At 61.7% G+C, this 15198-nt stretch overlaps 1 protein-coding gene across 1 annotated transcript; it reads right to left on the reverse strand.

Moving 5' to 3' along the window:
- Positions 1–10819: 10819 nt before the first annotated feature.
- Positions 10820–13951, reverse strand: ZNF579 (zinc finger protein 579). The gene is made up of 2 exons (XM_054710612.1): positions 13891–13951; positions 10820–12899 (listed from the first exon to the last, which is right to left on the reverse strand). Exon 2 carries the CDS (start codon positions 12895–12897, stop codon positions 11203–11205), a length of 1695 nt encoding a protein of 564 aa, XP_054566587.1. The 5' UTR covers positions 12898–12899; positions 13891–13951; the 3' UTR covers positions 10820–11202.
- Between the last annotated feature and the right edge of the window lie 1247 nt (positions 13952–15198).

A 15198-nucleotide genomic window follows, 5' to 3' on the forward strand; every position in this document is an offset into this window, starting at 1 on the left:
TCCCCATGTGGGAGTCTGTATTGTTCTTCAATAAATTTCCACCTTTGCTAAAAATACACACACACACACACACACACACACACACACACACACATATATATATATATATATTTTTTTTAATAGGGAGGAGGGGTAAGTGATCAACCAAAGGACTTGTATGCATGCATATGAGCATAACCAATGGACACAGACACTAGGGGGGTGAGGGCATGTGCTGGGGCATGGAGTGTCGGGGAGAGGTCGATGGGGGGAAGGAGTCTTATGCAATAATTTCAACAATAAAGAATTAAAGAAGCCCTAGCCGGTGTGTCTCTGAATAGAGCTTCCGCCTGCAGACTGAAGGGTCCCGGGTTCCATTCCGGCCAAGGGCACATGCCTGGGTTGTGGGCTCCATCCCCAGGAGGGGGCGTACAGGAGGCAGCCGATCCATGATTCTCTCTCAACATTGATGTTTCTATCTCTCCCTCCCCCTTCCTCTTTGAAATCAATAAAATATATTTTTAAAAAAGAATTAAAGAAAAACATATATATACTAGAGGCCCAGTGCACGAATTCATGCACAGGTGGGGTCCAGCCAGCCCTGCCCCCGGTCAGGGTTGGGGGAGGGCTGATCGGGGGCGGGGCTGGCCAGGGGGAGGGGCTGAAGGAGTTTGGCTGGCTACAGTGCGTATCATAGTGTCCGGTGTTCGGGTCACTTGGCTTTTATATAGAGAGATATTTTAAAAAATAAAAATAAAAAATGCCTTTGCTACCTATGCATGAGCCCATAACCCCTGGGGAGCACCGCCTGGCGTGTTGCTCAGTGTATGAACAGGGTCACGCCTGTGACCGGCAGCTGCCTTCGTCCCCATTAGCTCAACACGGTGTCTTGCACTGTGACACGGCATCCAAGTTCCCTCCCCTGCGAAGACCCGGATGTTCGGCGTGTGGACGGGCCGTCCTTCATGGATTCGTACTTCTCGGGGTGGTCTTCTTCTTCTTCTTCTTCTTCTTCTTCTTCTTTTTTAATATATTTTTATTCATTTCAGAGAGAAAGAGAAAGGGAGAGAGAGCGAGAAACATCAATGATGAAAGAGAACCATTGGCCGAAATCGGTTTGGCTCAGTGGGTAGAGCGTCGGCCTGCGGACTGAAGGATCCCGGGTTCGATTCCGGTCAAGGGCATGTACCTTGGTTGCGGGCACATCCCCAGTGGGAGTGTGTGCAGGAGGCAGCTGATCGATGTTTCTCTCTCATCGATGTTTCTAACTCTCTCTCCCTCTCTCTTCCTCTCTGTAAAAACTCAATAAAATATATTAAAAAAAAAAGAGAGAGAGAAAGAACCATTGATTGGCTGCCTTCTGCATGCCCCACACTGGGGATCGGGCCCACAACCCGAGCATGTGCCCCTGACTGGAATCGAACCCGGGACCCTTCAGTCCCAGGCCGACGCTCTATCCACTGAGCCACACCAGCCAGGGCGCATCTTCTTCTGTTTCTCCAGCATCCTGCTCCTACCCGCAGCCGCTGGGAAGACGGTCCCGGCTCGTGCTGACTTGTGCTAAGTGGACGCTGCCTCCGGGGCGCTGGCCTCCCGGGAATTCCTGGCCGGAGGAGAGACTGTGCGGCCTCCTTGTCCCGACCCCAGCTCTCCGCGGGGCTCCCTCTGGGTGGACCTGGTACTTTTCCTGTGTGAGTGCCTGGGTCCCTCCGAGGATGGGAAGGAAGCGGGAGGCCCGGGCGTCTGAGAGGGCAGCCGCCGGCCAGGCCCGCGCTCCAGCCCTGGCCACGTGGCCGGCCCTAATTGAGACGTGAACACGGAACAGGCCGGGGATTTTAACAACTTAGCGCGAAAAAGGGAATGCCAGCCGCCGCCGGAGGGATCGCATGCCAACCGCGCAAGGACGCCGAGTTTCGGATGCACAGGGAGCTCGGTCACGGCGGTTCCCGCCCGCAAGCCCACGGCGGGGGTGGGCAGCCCCCAACGCCGCAATAGCAGAACCAGGGGGCCCGTGGGCTTTTAAAAAGATATTTTATTGATTTCAGAGAGGAAGGGAGAGGGAGAGAGAAACATCAGTGATGCCCCGCCGGGTGTAGCTCAGCGGCTGAGTGTCGACCTAGGAACCAAGAGGTCACCGGTTTGATTCCCTGTCAGGGCACAGGCCCGGGTTGCGGGCTCCATCCCCAGTGGGGGGCGTGCAGGAGGCAGCCGATCCATGATTCCCTCTTATCATGGATGTTTCTATCTCTCTCTCCCTCTCCCTTCCTCTCTGACATCAATAAAAATATATTTTTTAAAAAAAGAAACATCAATGATGAGAGAGAATCATGGATCGGCTGCCTCCTGCATGCCCCCCACTGGGGATGGAGCCCGCAACCCGGGCCTGTGCCCTGACCGGGAATCGAACCCTGACCTCCGGGCTCCTAGGTCGATGCTCGGCCACGGAGCCACGGCCAAAGGCCTCCTTCTAACAGACGCTTGTCCCTCCCTCCTCTGGAGCCTCCCAGGACGGGGTCCGCGCTCCCCTGGCCTGGCCTGGAGCCCACGCTGAGCTGGCTCCCGCCTCCCCGCCCGTCTCCCCAACACCCGGCCACCCCGCCAGCCACCGGGAGGCCCTCCCAGGGGGCACACGGCACCGCCCAGCCTCGGGTAAAGTGTGCGCAGCAGTGCGACGGGCGGGGGGGGCCCCGCGGGGGTGCGGCACAGCGAGTGCGAGCCTGACGGCCCCTAAACCCCGGACAGTGACAGCCGTGCTCCCTGACTCCGTGTGCCGCCCGCGCTAATCCCGCGCAGCCCTATTCTTAGCTCCGTTTTATAGCTGAGCAAGGGACACCGTGAGATTCAATCTCTCACCGTGTCCCCACACGGGTCGCCGGCAGGGTGGGGACCTAAACCCCCAGGGGTGGACCCCGTGCCTCACACCCCCAGATGTGTGCAGGCGTGTGCAAATGCGTGCAGATGTGTGCAGGCATGTGCAAATGCATACAGGTGCATGCAAGAGTGTGCAGGCATGTGCAGGTGTGTGCGGGCATGTGCAGGTGTGTACAGGCATGCGTATGTGCATGCACGTGTGTGCATGCATGTGCAGGTGTGTGTGCATGTGTGTGCAGGTGTGTGCAGGCCAGGAGCCAGGACCGACGCACGTCCAGGTTGCTGGCGGCTCTGGTTTCCGTCCCAACTCAACACCCCATTCCTGGGGCCTGAGCTGGGGGAGCCGGCCGCCGCCCCGGGGGAGTCGGGAAGGGGCCGGGACGCGGAGCAGGCGATCCTTACGCAGGGCGCTCCCTGCTCTAACGGGGTGACAAAGGGGCCCGGAGGCCGCCCTGGGAAGTCCTGAAGGGACAGAGGCTGCAGAGAAGAGGCCGGTCATGAGTGGGGGTCACATGGCAGGGAACGTTAGCGCCCTGACCGGTGTGGCTCAGTGGGTAGGCATTGGCCCACAGGCTGAAGGGTCCTGGGTTCCATTCCAGTTAAGGGCATGTATCTCAGTTGTGGGCTCGACCCCCCAGTGGGGGTGGTGGGCAGGAGGATCGATGTTTCTAACTCTCCATCCCTCTCTCTTCCTCTCTGTAAAATCAATAAAAATATATATATTTTACAAAGGAATGTAGCCGGCGTGGCTCCATGGTTGAGCGTTGACTTATGAAGCAGGAGGTCTTGGGTTCGATTCCTGTTCTGGGTACAGGTCCGGGTTGCAGGCTCCATCCCCAGGAGGGGGCGTGCAGGAGGCAGCCGATCCATGATTCTCATCATTGATGTTTCTGTCTCTCTCCCTCTCCCTTTCTCTCTAAAATCAATAAATTTATTTTTAAAATAATAATATGAAGTGTATGGAAATATAGCAAATAAAGTTTCAAAGCATAGACTAGAGAACAGAAACGCATGAATATGTCACCTTCTAGACCGGCTATGAGGGCCCTAGACCCAGAAGAAATGCCAAAAATTCCGTTAAGAGCTCATTCTCAAATCGCCCTCCTTAAAAGTCACACCCCCCACCCCGGGGCCTGTGCCCCGCGGGGAGCCACTGCCCCACACGGTCCCGTAGGCATTGGGGCTCCCTCTCCGTGTCTGCCTCCCGTGGGGGCGGACCGGTCCTTAAGCCGGCGGCCGCCGACCTTTCGGGCCTCACGGCCAGCAGCGGCCGCGGACCCCCGGGTGGCCGGCCTGGTGTCCACGACATGTGCCCACCTCATAGCGCCACCCAGCGCGGTTCCAGGGCCCTGGAGCCCCCCCCCCCCCGCCCCGGCCCCCCCTGTCCCCCTCCCCCCTCCCTGGCACCTCCACCACAGCAGCTGGGGACCGCACCCCATGAGCTCACGGCTCCTGTGAGTCAGGAGCCCAGGCAGGCGGGACGGGGGTCCCCCCTGGGGGATAAACTGCGAGGCTCCGTTTCTCCCTCGCGGCTGTCGCCCGGATCCGGTGTCCGCTCCGTTTTCACAGGCCGCCTGCCTTTCTCGCCCTGTGGTGCCCCCGAACCCCCCTCCCCAGCCCCGGGGCCCCCCTGAGCCCCCACCCCAGCCCCGCTTCAAATCCAGCCAGGGGCCTCTCCCTCCCCTGACGTCCCCCTCACACGTCCAGGCTCTCTCTCCAGGTGAAGGAGTTGCTCTGAGGCCAGGCCCACCCGGGTCAGCTCCCTGGCCCAGTCAGCTGGCTCGGATGGCCATCAGACAAGGACTGGGAGAAGGCGTGTGTGCCGGGGAACGGGGGTTTGGGGGTGTCTTAGAATTCTGCCTGTGGCCGGGGGTCCATGGAGACGAAATGTGGAAGAAGAGGGCGGGGTGGGGGGGGACTCCTGAGGGGCATTGATTATTTTTATTTTTTAAAAAATATTTTTTATTGATGTCAAAGAGGAAGGGAGAGGGAGAGGGAGAGAGACAGAAACATCAGTGATGAGAGAGAATCATTGATCAGCTGCCTCCTGCACGCCCCACCCTGGGGATCGAGTCAAAACCCCTGGTAGGTGCCCTGACCGGGAAGCCAGCTGCGACCTCCAGGTTCCTAGGTCAATGCTCACCCGCTGAGGCCCCGGGCCGGGCCTGAGGGGCCTGTGAGGGGAGGCCTGCAGGGAAGAGCCGAGGGTCACTCCGGGCAAAGCCACCGCCGTCCAGGCCACGCGCCGGGCGGGGGGGCCGTGCTGGGCCCGCGGTGGCTGCGCAGGTGGACGGCTCATGCGTGGGACGTGCCTGGCGCGGGCAGTGGGCGCGGTGCTGAAGCGCGGCTCCCACCGCCTCCCGTCAGAGAGGTCCGGAGGCCGCCAGCTCGCTCTCCCCTATCCCGGCCCCCCACTCCCGTGACCTTGGGTGGGTGGCTTCCCTCTTTCTGGTTCCACATCTGGTCCCATCAACACCCCCCCCACACACACATCCCTGCTCGAGTCCAAAGAGCTGGTCAGGAGCGGCACAGCCGGCCCAGGCCTGGAGGTGGGAAGGGAGGGCGGCTGGGCCCGGCAGCTGGCTGAGTGGCACAAGTATTTATGGAGCTCAGGCCGTGCCAGGCACGGTGCTGGGTGTGGCCAGATAAGGCCCAGGACTTGGCCTCGGAGGCTGGATTCCGAGCCTCCCTCCCAGGAGCCCGGGAGGAGGGGGGCTGGCGCCCTGGGCTCTGCAGGGGACGTCCGTGGGCAGGCGGCCGCCCCTGGGGGCCTCAGAGCCCCTCGCAAATGGAGGTGGGCGCCCGCCCGGCCTGGCTCAGTAGTTGAGCGTCAACCTAGGAACCAGGAGGTCATGGTTCGCTTCCCGGTCAGGGCACACGCCCGGGTTGTGGGCTCCATCCCCAGGGTGGGGCGTGCAGGAGGCAGCCGATCTGTGATTCTCTCTCATCATTGATGTTTCTCTCTCTCGCCTGCTCCCTTCCTCTCTGACATCAATAAGAATACATTTAATAAAATAACAGGCCCTGCCAGGTAGCTCAGCTAGTTAGAGCACCGCCTCATTACGCCAGGGCTGTGGGTTCAATCCCGCCAGGGCGGACGTCCCGGCCTGCGCCGTGGGGCGTGGGGGACCCCGGCCGGATCCCGGAGCAGAACACCAGCGTCGGGGGAAGTGAGTGAAGTCCGAGCGCAGGATGCACCTGGGGGTGGCCCTCTGCCAGGGTCGGCTTCTTGGTTTGGCCAGGCGGGCACCTAACGGAGCCGGTGACGTTAGGGGGCCCTGGATGAGGGGTTCACGGGTCCATTGGAACCTCTTTATAAATCTAAGTGATTCTAAAAGGAAGGGGTTAGCCGAAACCGGTTTGGCTCAGTGGATGGAGCGTCGGCCTGTGGACTGAAGGGTCCCAGGTTCGATTCCGGTCAAGGGCGTGTACCTTGGTTGCGGGCACATCCCCAGTAGGGGGTGTGCAGGAGGCAGCTGATCGATGTTTCTCTCTCATCGATGTTTCTAACTCTCTATCCCTCTCTCTTCCTCTCTGTAAAAAAATCAATAAAAAATATTAAAAGGAAGGCGCTAAAGGGCCTGGCCTGGTGGCTCAGGGGGTCGGAGCGTCCCCCCCACACGCCAAGGCTGTGGGCTCCATCCCCGTCCGGACACAGGCAACATTCACCCAACGAATCCGTGGGACAAGCTACCAGTCCTCTCTCCTCTCTCTCTCCAGTCAGTAAGTTGTTTCTTTTAAAGGAAGGGGTTACTTAACACACAAAGCCGGGGGCGTAAGAGGACTTTGCCCTGGAGCGGGGTCCGGGTTACTCGGTGTCGGTACTTCTCGAAATGCACCAGATGGGCCCTGGCCGGTGCGGCGCGGTCGGTTGAGTGTCCTCCTGTCAGCAAAAGGTCACGGGTCCGACTCCTGGGCAGGTCACGTACCCAGGTTGTGGGTTCGATCCCAGCTTGGGGCGCATAAGGGAGGTGATGTTTTTCTCTCCCTCTCCCTCACTCCTCCTCTCGTTCTAAAATCAATAAAAACATATTTTTAAAAAATGTGTTAGCCTTAGCCGGTGTGGCTCAGTAGATAGAGTGTCGGCCTGCAGACTGAAGGGTCCCAGGTTGATTCTGGTCAAGGGCACAAGCCCGGGTTGTGGGCTCCATTCCCAGTAGGGGGCGTGCAGGAGGCAGCTGATCAATGATTCTCTCTCATCATTGATGTTTCTATCGCTCTCTCCCTCTCTCTTCCTCTCTGAAATCAATAAAAGAAGATATATTTTTATTTTTATTTTTTTGTTAAAAATATTCTATTGATTTTTTACAGAGAGGAAGGGAGAGGGATAGAGAGTTAGAAACTTCAATGAGAGAGAAACATCCATCAGCTGCCTCCTGCACACCCCCTACTGGGGATGTGCCCACAACCAAGGTACATGCCCTTGACCGGAATCGAACTTGGGACCCTTAAGTCCACAGGCTGACGCTCTATCCACTGAGCCAAACCAGTCAGGGCAAAAATATATTTAAAATAAAAATAAAAATAAAAACAATGAGGCAATGCCCTAGCCAGTTTGGCTCAGTGGATAGAGTGCCGGCTTGCGGACCCAAGGGTCCCAGGTTCGATTCCGGTCAAGGGCACATGCCAGGGTTGTGGGCTCCGTCCAACGTGCAGGAGGCAGCTGATCAATGATTCCCTCTCATCATTGATGTTTCTATCTCTCTCTTCCTCTGTGAGGTCAATAAAAATGGATTAAAAAAATTAAAAAAAAGAACGAGGCAACAATAGCAATGCCCTCCTCCCAGAGTATTCTCCCCTCTTCTCGAAGTAACTCATTCATTTATTATCCATTTATTATTATTTGTTAATCCTCACCTGAGGACATGTTTCCATTGATTTCTAGAGAGAGTGGAAGAGAGAGGGAAAGACAGAGAGAAACATCCATTTGAGAGAAACACATCGATTGGTTGCCTCCTGCACGAGCGCCAACCAGGGCCGGGCGGGGGGAGGAGCCTGCAACCGTGGTACATGCCCTTGACTGGAATCGAACCCGGGACCCTTGGGTCCGCAGGCCGACACTCTATCCACTGAGCCACACCGGCCAGGGCCCGAAGCAACTGGTTTAATCCGAGAGGCTCAATGGATGGCGGTGGCTACAGGACCAGTGGCTCTGAGCTGGAGCCCTCAGTGTGCCCGTCCTATCCGTGGGGCCATGACTGCCCCCCTCGACGGCTCTGCGCTTGGGATCGTCTGAATGGCTGGCCGGCCCGGTGGGTGTGCACTAACTGGGCCCACATTTGCACGTGGCAACAGGGAGCCGCTGAGGGGTCTTGGGGGGGAGGTGGCTTTGAGGTCACGAAAGCATAACTGGGCCCCAGGCGGAGCTCCGGCTTCCTGTAGGGGGGACCCGGTCTCGGTGGGCACCCCTCGTTTCTGTGTGCCCGGATTTTATTATGTCCCAGCTCCTCTGCTGGTCTGGCAGCTCCCGGAGTGGCGGGGGGGGGGGGTGCCCAGCTGGCCTTACTGCCACTGCCCCCACCTCATCCCTGGGTGAGGATGAGGAGGATGATGGCCCGCGTGCTGAGAGCTCCCTGCGTGCCGGGCACCGCGCCCAGAGCTCAGCGGGATTCTGAGCGGCTCAGGGTGATCACCCCCCTCCCCACTCCCCTCCGCCACCTTCCCGCTTCCCTCCCTCCCTCCGCTGCCCCCAGGGACGCCGCCCCTCCCGGAGCCTGGAAACAGGCTGCTCCGGCCCTCTGCCCCGCCTGACGGCTGACAAGGTGGAGAGAGAGCCGGCCGGGCGCTGGGGAGGCAGGGGTCTGCGCAGGAGGCATGAGAGGGGTTTCGGGAAGACGGGCCACAGCCTTCTCCTCTCCAGTTCTGGGGCACACACACACACAGACACACTCACACACAGACACACACACACCACCCACACACCATACACACACACACACACCACATACATACACACACACATACACACACACACACACCCCACACCCCATACACACACACACACACACACACATACATACATACACCACACACACTCACACACACACACACACACACACTCACCACATAGTCACACACACACCCTATACACCACACACACACACCACATACATACATACACCACACACACACACACACACACACACACACACACACACACCCACACCACACAACACACACACACACACACACACACACACACCACCACCACCACCCGGTCGGCATGGCTCAGTGGTTGAGCGTAGACCCATAAACCAGGAGGTCACAGTTGGATTCCCCGTCAGGGCACCTGCCTGGGTTGCAGGCTCCATCCCCCCAGTAGGGGGCGTGCAGGAGGCAGCCAATTGAGGATGTTTCTCTTTCATCAATGTTTCTATCTCTCTCCCTTCCGCTCTCTAAAAATCAATCAAAACATAAAAATATATATATATTAAAAAAAAACACCACCCAGCCCTGGCCAGGTAGCTCCGTTGCTTAGCATCACCCCGATACGCCAAGGTTGCAGGTTCGATCCCCGGTCAGGGCTCACACAAGAATCAGCCAATGAATGCATCCATGAGTGGAACAAGTCAATCTCTCTCTCTCTCTCTCTCTCTCTCTCTCAAATCAATAAATAAAAATTTAAAACATAAACACTCAGAGGATTTGTAGAAAATGACCGTCTCCACCCCAATTGCTTTCTTTCTCTAACATACAGAGCCCGCCCCCTCACGGCCTTCACCCAGGCTGCCCGCCCCCCCACATTCAGGTCAGAAACTGACCTCAGCAAGCCCCGCCCCGTTTGTCCGCGCCCAGCCCTGCAGGGTCCTGGGAGCCCCGGTCCGCACCTGAGGCTGGACGGCCCATCGGTGGCCATCTCAGCCGCCTTGTCCTGGATGACGGAACGTTCTGAATCCGGGCTGTCCAACAGCGTGGCCCCGGCCACGGGGGCTACTGGCGCTCGCAATAATGCGGCTGGGGACCTTTCCATCTTACTCCGTTTTATTTTAAACTTGTTACCCGGCATTGGAATGGAGACAGCCACCTGCGGCTCGTGGCTACACCGTCCCGGACAGAGATCTCGGCTTCCGGCTCCACCCTGGCCGGGTAACTCAGGTGGTTAGAGCATCATCTCTCTTTTTTAAAAAAAAAAAATATATTTTTATTGATTTCAGAGAGGAAGGGAGAGGGAGAGAGAGATAGAAACATCAATGATGAGAGAGAGCCATTGATCGGCTGCCTCCTGCATACCCTCTACTGAGGATCAAGCCCACAACCCGAGCATGTGCCCTTGACCGGAATCGAACCTGGGACCCTTCAGTCCACAGGCCAACGCTCTATCCACTGAGCCACACCAGCCAGGGCTAGAGCATCATCCTGATACACCCAGGTTGCAGGTTCGATCCCCGGTCAGGGCACAGACAAGTCAATCAATGAATGCATCAGTACGTGGAATAAGGGGATGTCTCTCTCTCTCTCAATCAATAAGTTTTTTAAAATTAGAATTCCAGCCCCGGCCGGTGTGTCGGTTGGCTGAAAGGGTGCCAGTTCAATTTCTGGTCAGGGCGCATGCCCAGGCCTCCAGCTCGATCCCCAGGCAGGGTGCATGTGGGAGGCAGCCAACTGATGTTTCTCTCTCTCTCTCAATCAATAAAAAGATATTTTAAAAATATTTTTAAAAAACACAATTCCAGCTCCTCTGAGAGGGTGGTGGCTTCGTCTGGGCATCCTCCGAGCTCAGCACTGGGCCGGGTTTGCTGAAGGAGAGCACATGCCGGATTCCAGGGGGGCGGGGGGCTCCCCGCAGCTGCCTCCGGGCGATGGTAGCCGTCTTCACCCACTCCCGCGTCTCCTTTGGCCAAACTCTGCATCCTTCCCGCGGGAAAGCCACGTCCACAGACTGTGGGCCGGACCCTGGCTCCCCCAGCCCCTCCCCCCACGCGCCCCCCCCCCCCCCACAGACAGCCTCACTCTCCTTCAGGAACTCACATTTATTCACAGACAGACAGAGGGACAGGGGCGGACCTTTGCTCTCTGGGGACCCCCAAGGCCTGGCAGTTCCAAAGAGGTGACGGTGTCCAGTGTGTACAAACGGCGCGGCGGGCGGGGGTCCCCCGGTCTCCATCCTTCTGGCCAGTGTCCTGCCCCTCCTTTTCCAAGGGGCCCCGCCTCCGACGCGAGCTGGGCGAGCAGTTCCCAACCGGCAAAGGGGACCTGGGGGCGGGGGAGGGCGAGGGAGGGGCGCGCGCGGCCCCCCCTTAGTGTCAGGGCTGGGAGGGGCGGTGGGCGGGTGGAGGAGGGACCCCCTCCTTCAACTTCTCTCCTCCATATTGCAAACGGGGGGCCAGCCGGAGGGCGAGGGCGCGGCGAGGGTCAGGAGGCCAGGCCGCCCAAGCCGCGCAGGTGCGCCTTGCTGTCAGTCTCGTCCTCCTCCATCTCGAAGGCGGAGTGGTCTTGGCTGTCGAAGCAGGAGGCGCTGAGGAAGACAGGGGGGGCCGGCGGCGACCGGGGCGGGCTCCCCGGCGAGGGCGGCTCCTCCTTGATGTGTGCGACGGGCAGGGGCAGCCCTTCCTCGCCGGGCCCGGCGGGCGCGGGCGGCGGGGGCGACGGCGGGGCCTGGGCCTGCAGCGCCTGCAGCGCGGCCGCCCTCTCCAGCTCGGCGCGGTGGCAGCGCTGGTGGCGCAGGAGGCTGTAGGCGCGCGAGAAGCGGCGCGGGCAGTGCGGGCAGGGGTGCGGGGCCGGGCCCCCCGCGTGCACCTGCGCGTGGCGCGCCAGGTCGGCCAGGCGCTTGAACTCGCGCTGGCAGCGCACGCACTGGAAGGGGCGCGCCCCCGAGTGGGTGACCCCGTGCTGCCGCAGGTGCGCGCGGCGCCGGAACCCCTTGCCGCACTCGGGGCACCAGAAGCGGGGTTCCCCCGCGGGCGGCCGGGCCGGGGCCGTGTCACCCCCGTTCTGCCCGCCTTCCCCCCCCTCCGGGCCGGCTCCCTCGCCGCCCTCGGGCCCCTTCCCCGAGTTCCGTCCGCCCGCGGCCCTGTCGTCCTTCCTGGCCGCCGAGGGCAGCGGGGCCAGCAGGCTGAGCGCGCCGTGCACGCGGCGGTGCTGGCGGAGGTAGGAGGCGAGGCGGAAGGCCAGGCCGCAGTCCGGGCACACGAAGGGGCGGTCGGTGGAGTGGACCAGCCGGTGGCGGGACAGCGACCAGGGCCGGGCGAAGGCCTTGAGGCAGATGGGGCACTGGTGGCGCTTGGGGCGCGGCGGCGGCCCGCCCTCGCCCTCCTGCTCGCCCTCGGGGCGCAGGCACGGGTGCGCCTTCAGCTCGCCCTTGGTGGCGAAGGCCTCGCGGCAGCGCAGGCACAGCAGCGTCCAGTCGGCCTGGAGCAGCACCTGCTTCTCCTCCTGCCGCCCGGCCGCCAGCGCCAGCTCGGCCCGCAGCTCGGCCGCCCCGGCCTCCGTCTCCTCCGCCTCCGACTCCGGGCGCTCGGCGCTCGCGGGGGCCACGGGCGCGGCCGGCTCCCCTGCGGCCCACGCGTCCGGCCACGCGGCCTCCTCCTCCTCCTGCTCCGGGGCGCCCGCGGCGGCGGGGCCGGGCTGCTCGGCGGCGGCGGCGTCGGCGGCCTCGTCGTCCTGCGGGGTGCAGGCGGCCCCGGCCGGCTCCTTGGCCGCCCTCTCGACGGCCAGCTCCACCTCGCCGCCCGCGTGCTCCTGGGCCAGGTGGCGCCGCAGCTGCGCGGGCTCCGGGAAGGTGCGGGGGCAGGCGGCGCAGCGCAGGGGCGGCTGCGGGCCGTGGCCGCGCAGGTGGCGGGCCAGGTGCGCGGGCCGGCGGAAGGCCTTGGGGCACAGCGGGCAGGCGTGGGGCCGGAGGCCCGAGTGGCTCAGCCAGTGGCGCGAGAGGTAGTAGGGGAAGCGGAAGAGGCGGCCGCAGGTGGGGCAGGGCAGGGGCGCCCGGGGGGCTCCAGCGGCCCCCCGGCCCCGGCCTCGGCCTCGTCCCCGGCCCCGGCCACGGCCCCGGCCCCGACCCCGGCCACGGTGAGGCGGGCTGCCCTGGGCGGGTGGAGGGGGCTGCGGATCCATGCCTGTGGGAGGAAGGAGAGAGATGGAGAGGTGGGGGCGGGGGGGTGCAGGGGGGAGGGGGGAGGGGGACGTGAGAGAGAAGTAGAGGCAGTGATGGAAGTGAAGAGGGTCAGGTATTTAGCCGGAGGGAGGAGGAGAGAGCAACAGAGGTGTGAGCCAGACAGACAGGGAAGTCGAGATGGAGAGACAGAGCAGGGGAAGCAGGAGGACAGGATGGGGGCACCCCCCCCACCCCCCAGAGCAGGACACCCCACAGGGACAGAGATGAAGAGAAAACAAAGAGGTTTAGACAGATAGAGACGTGCAAACAGGTCAGAACCATGGGGGGGGGGGGTGGGGGGCGGGGAGGGGAGACATGGAGACAGACACACAGACAGAATTGGAGACAGAAGGATACAAAGTCAGCGGCTGCTGCCTCCCCAGGGGCCCCGCCATGGGAGGGGCTGGGGGGCGGGGGTGGGAGGCAGAGCCGGGAGGCCCCGGAAACGGGGTGTGTGTGCCCAGGTGCTGGGCTGGGAGCGGCGGGAGGAGGGGAGCGCTTGGGTCTGAGCCCGGAGGGAGGGTGTTGGGGGCCTGACTCCTGGGCCTGGGAGGTGGGGCTGGGGCTGGGACCTGGGCTCCGGAGACGCCTGGAATGCAGCATCCAGCGCCCCCCCCCCCCCCCGCCCCCAGACGTGCAGGGCTCGGGGTCCTGGGCCCCAGGGGCTGGGCGGGGAGGGAGGGGGCTGGGCTCCTCCAACGGGGGAGAGGCAGGGGCTGGGGCCCAGCTGCCCGGGTTCTCCAGGGGGAGGAAGCCGAGGGCCAGGCCCCTGCACCCCGAGGGAGGCTGCCGGGGGTCCCTAACTCCCCCCCGGTGGGGGGCGATCTTCTGGCTGGGCCCAGCCTGCCGTCCCCGCAGGCATGATCTGCAGAATCCGGGCCCCGGGGGCGGCCGTGCAGACCCCTGAGCCCGGAGCCCGCCCTGGGCCCGATCGCTGGGCGCCCCGCGCTTACCTCGGCCTCCTCGGCGCCTTTCTTCCTTCCCCGCGGCCGGCCGAGTGGACGGTGGTGGCGGGGAGGGAGGGCCCGAGCGTAGCGTGGAGGGGGGCGGGTGGAGGAGGCTGGGCTCGGTGTCACCGCCTAAGCCTTCCCCCCGGAAACCCGCCTTTCCTCCCAGCCTGGGAGAGGAAAGACTGGCTGGGGAGCCGGAAGCAGGAGGAGGAGGGGACCCCGGGGGCGAGGAGGTGGGGTGGAGGGGGACTCGGGGGCCTGGCCTCTGGCCTCCCAGAGGGAGGAGCGCTCCGAGGGCCCGGGAGCCTGGGAGGCTGGGTGCAGTTCCGCTCCCCTCCAAACACATATTCATTCATTCCTTCAACAAACACACATTTATCGGGTCTGGTCTCTGCCAGGCTCTGTGCTGGGGGCGGGGGTGGCCGGGGAGGAGATGAATGAAGGAGTGACAGGCTCCAGGGGAAGTAGGGACACGCCGGACTAGAACCCGACTCCAGCCTCCCCAGCAAGTGCTTCTCTTCTGCAAGCCTCAGTTTCCCCCTGGTGATAAGCCGGGCAGGTCCACTCAGTCCTAAGTAACCCGTGTTAGCTGGCCAACTACTCTAGGCCGGCTCTGCATTTATTTTGCTACATGTATTCCCTGGACCGGAAGCCACCAGTATGGACTGAGCACCTACTGTGGGCTGGATCTGTCCTTGGTGCTGGAGCGACAGGGGCCCTGGGGCCCTGTCTGCAGGGAGCTCACGGTCTGGTGGAGGAGGCAGACACACAGCCGGTCACCCTCCCCGAGAGTGATCCCTGAGGGCTTCCTGGAGGCAGCCACCTTTCAGCTGAAACCTGCAGGGGAAACGCCGAGGGTTAGGAATAGGGAGGAGGAGCTGATGGGAACGCCCCAGCAGGGCCACATGTAGGTCCCTTACGTTGAGCAGAAAAGCCACCGTACCCCCCGCTGGACGCCTGGATTACATGCTCAGCACGATCGCTGGCAAGAGCGTGGGAAACAGGCCCTAGCTGGTGTGGCTCAGTGGATAGAGCATCAGCCTGCAGACTGAGGGGTCCCGGGTTCGATTCCAACCAAGGGCACATGCCCAGGTTGCGGGCTTAATCCCCCACTGGGGGTGTGCAGCAGGCGGCCAATCGATGATTCTCATCATTGATTGTTTCTCTCGCTCTCTCCCCCTCCCTTCTCTGAAATCAACTGAGTGGCCAGATTATTATGTGTTTAGAGATCATAATAATCTGGCCACTCGGTATATATATATATATTTGAGTCGCAGTGCATGAATTCGTGCATAGGTGGGGTCCAGCCAG

This window comes from Eptesicus fuscus, chromosome 21, assembly GCF_027574615.1.
Source record: "Eptesicus fuscus isolate TK198812 chromosome 21, DD_ASM_mEF_20220401, whole genome shotgun sequence".
In the NCBI taxonomy this organism is placed as follows: domain Eukaryota; kingdom Metazoa; phylum Chordata; class Mammalia; order Chiroptera; family Vespertilionidae; genus Eptesicus; species Eptesicus fuscus.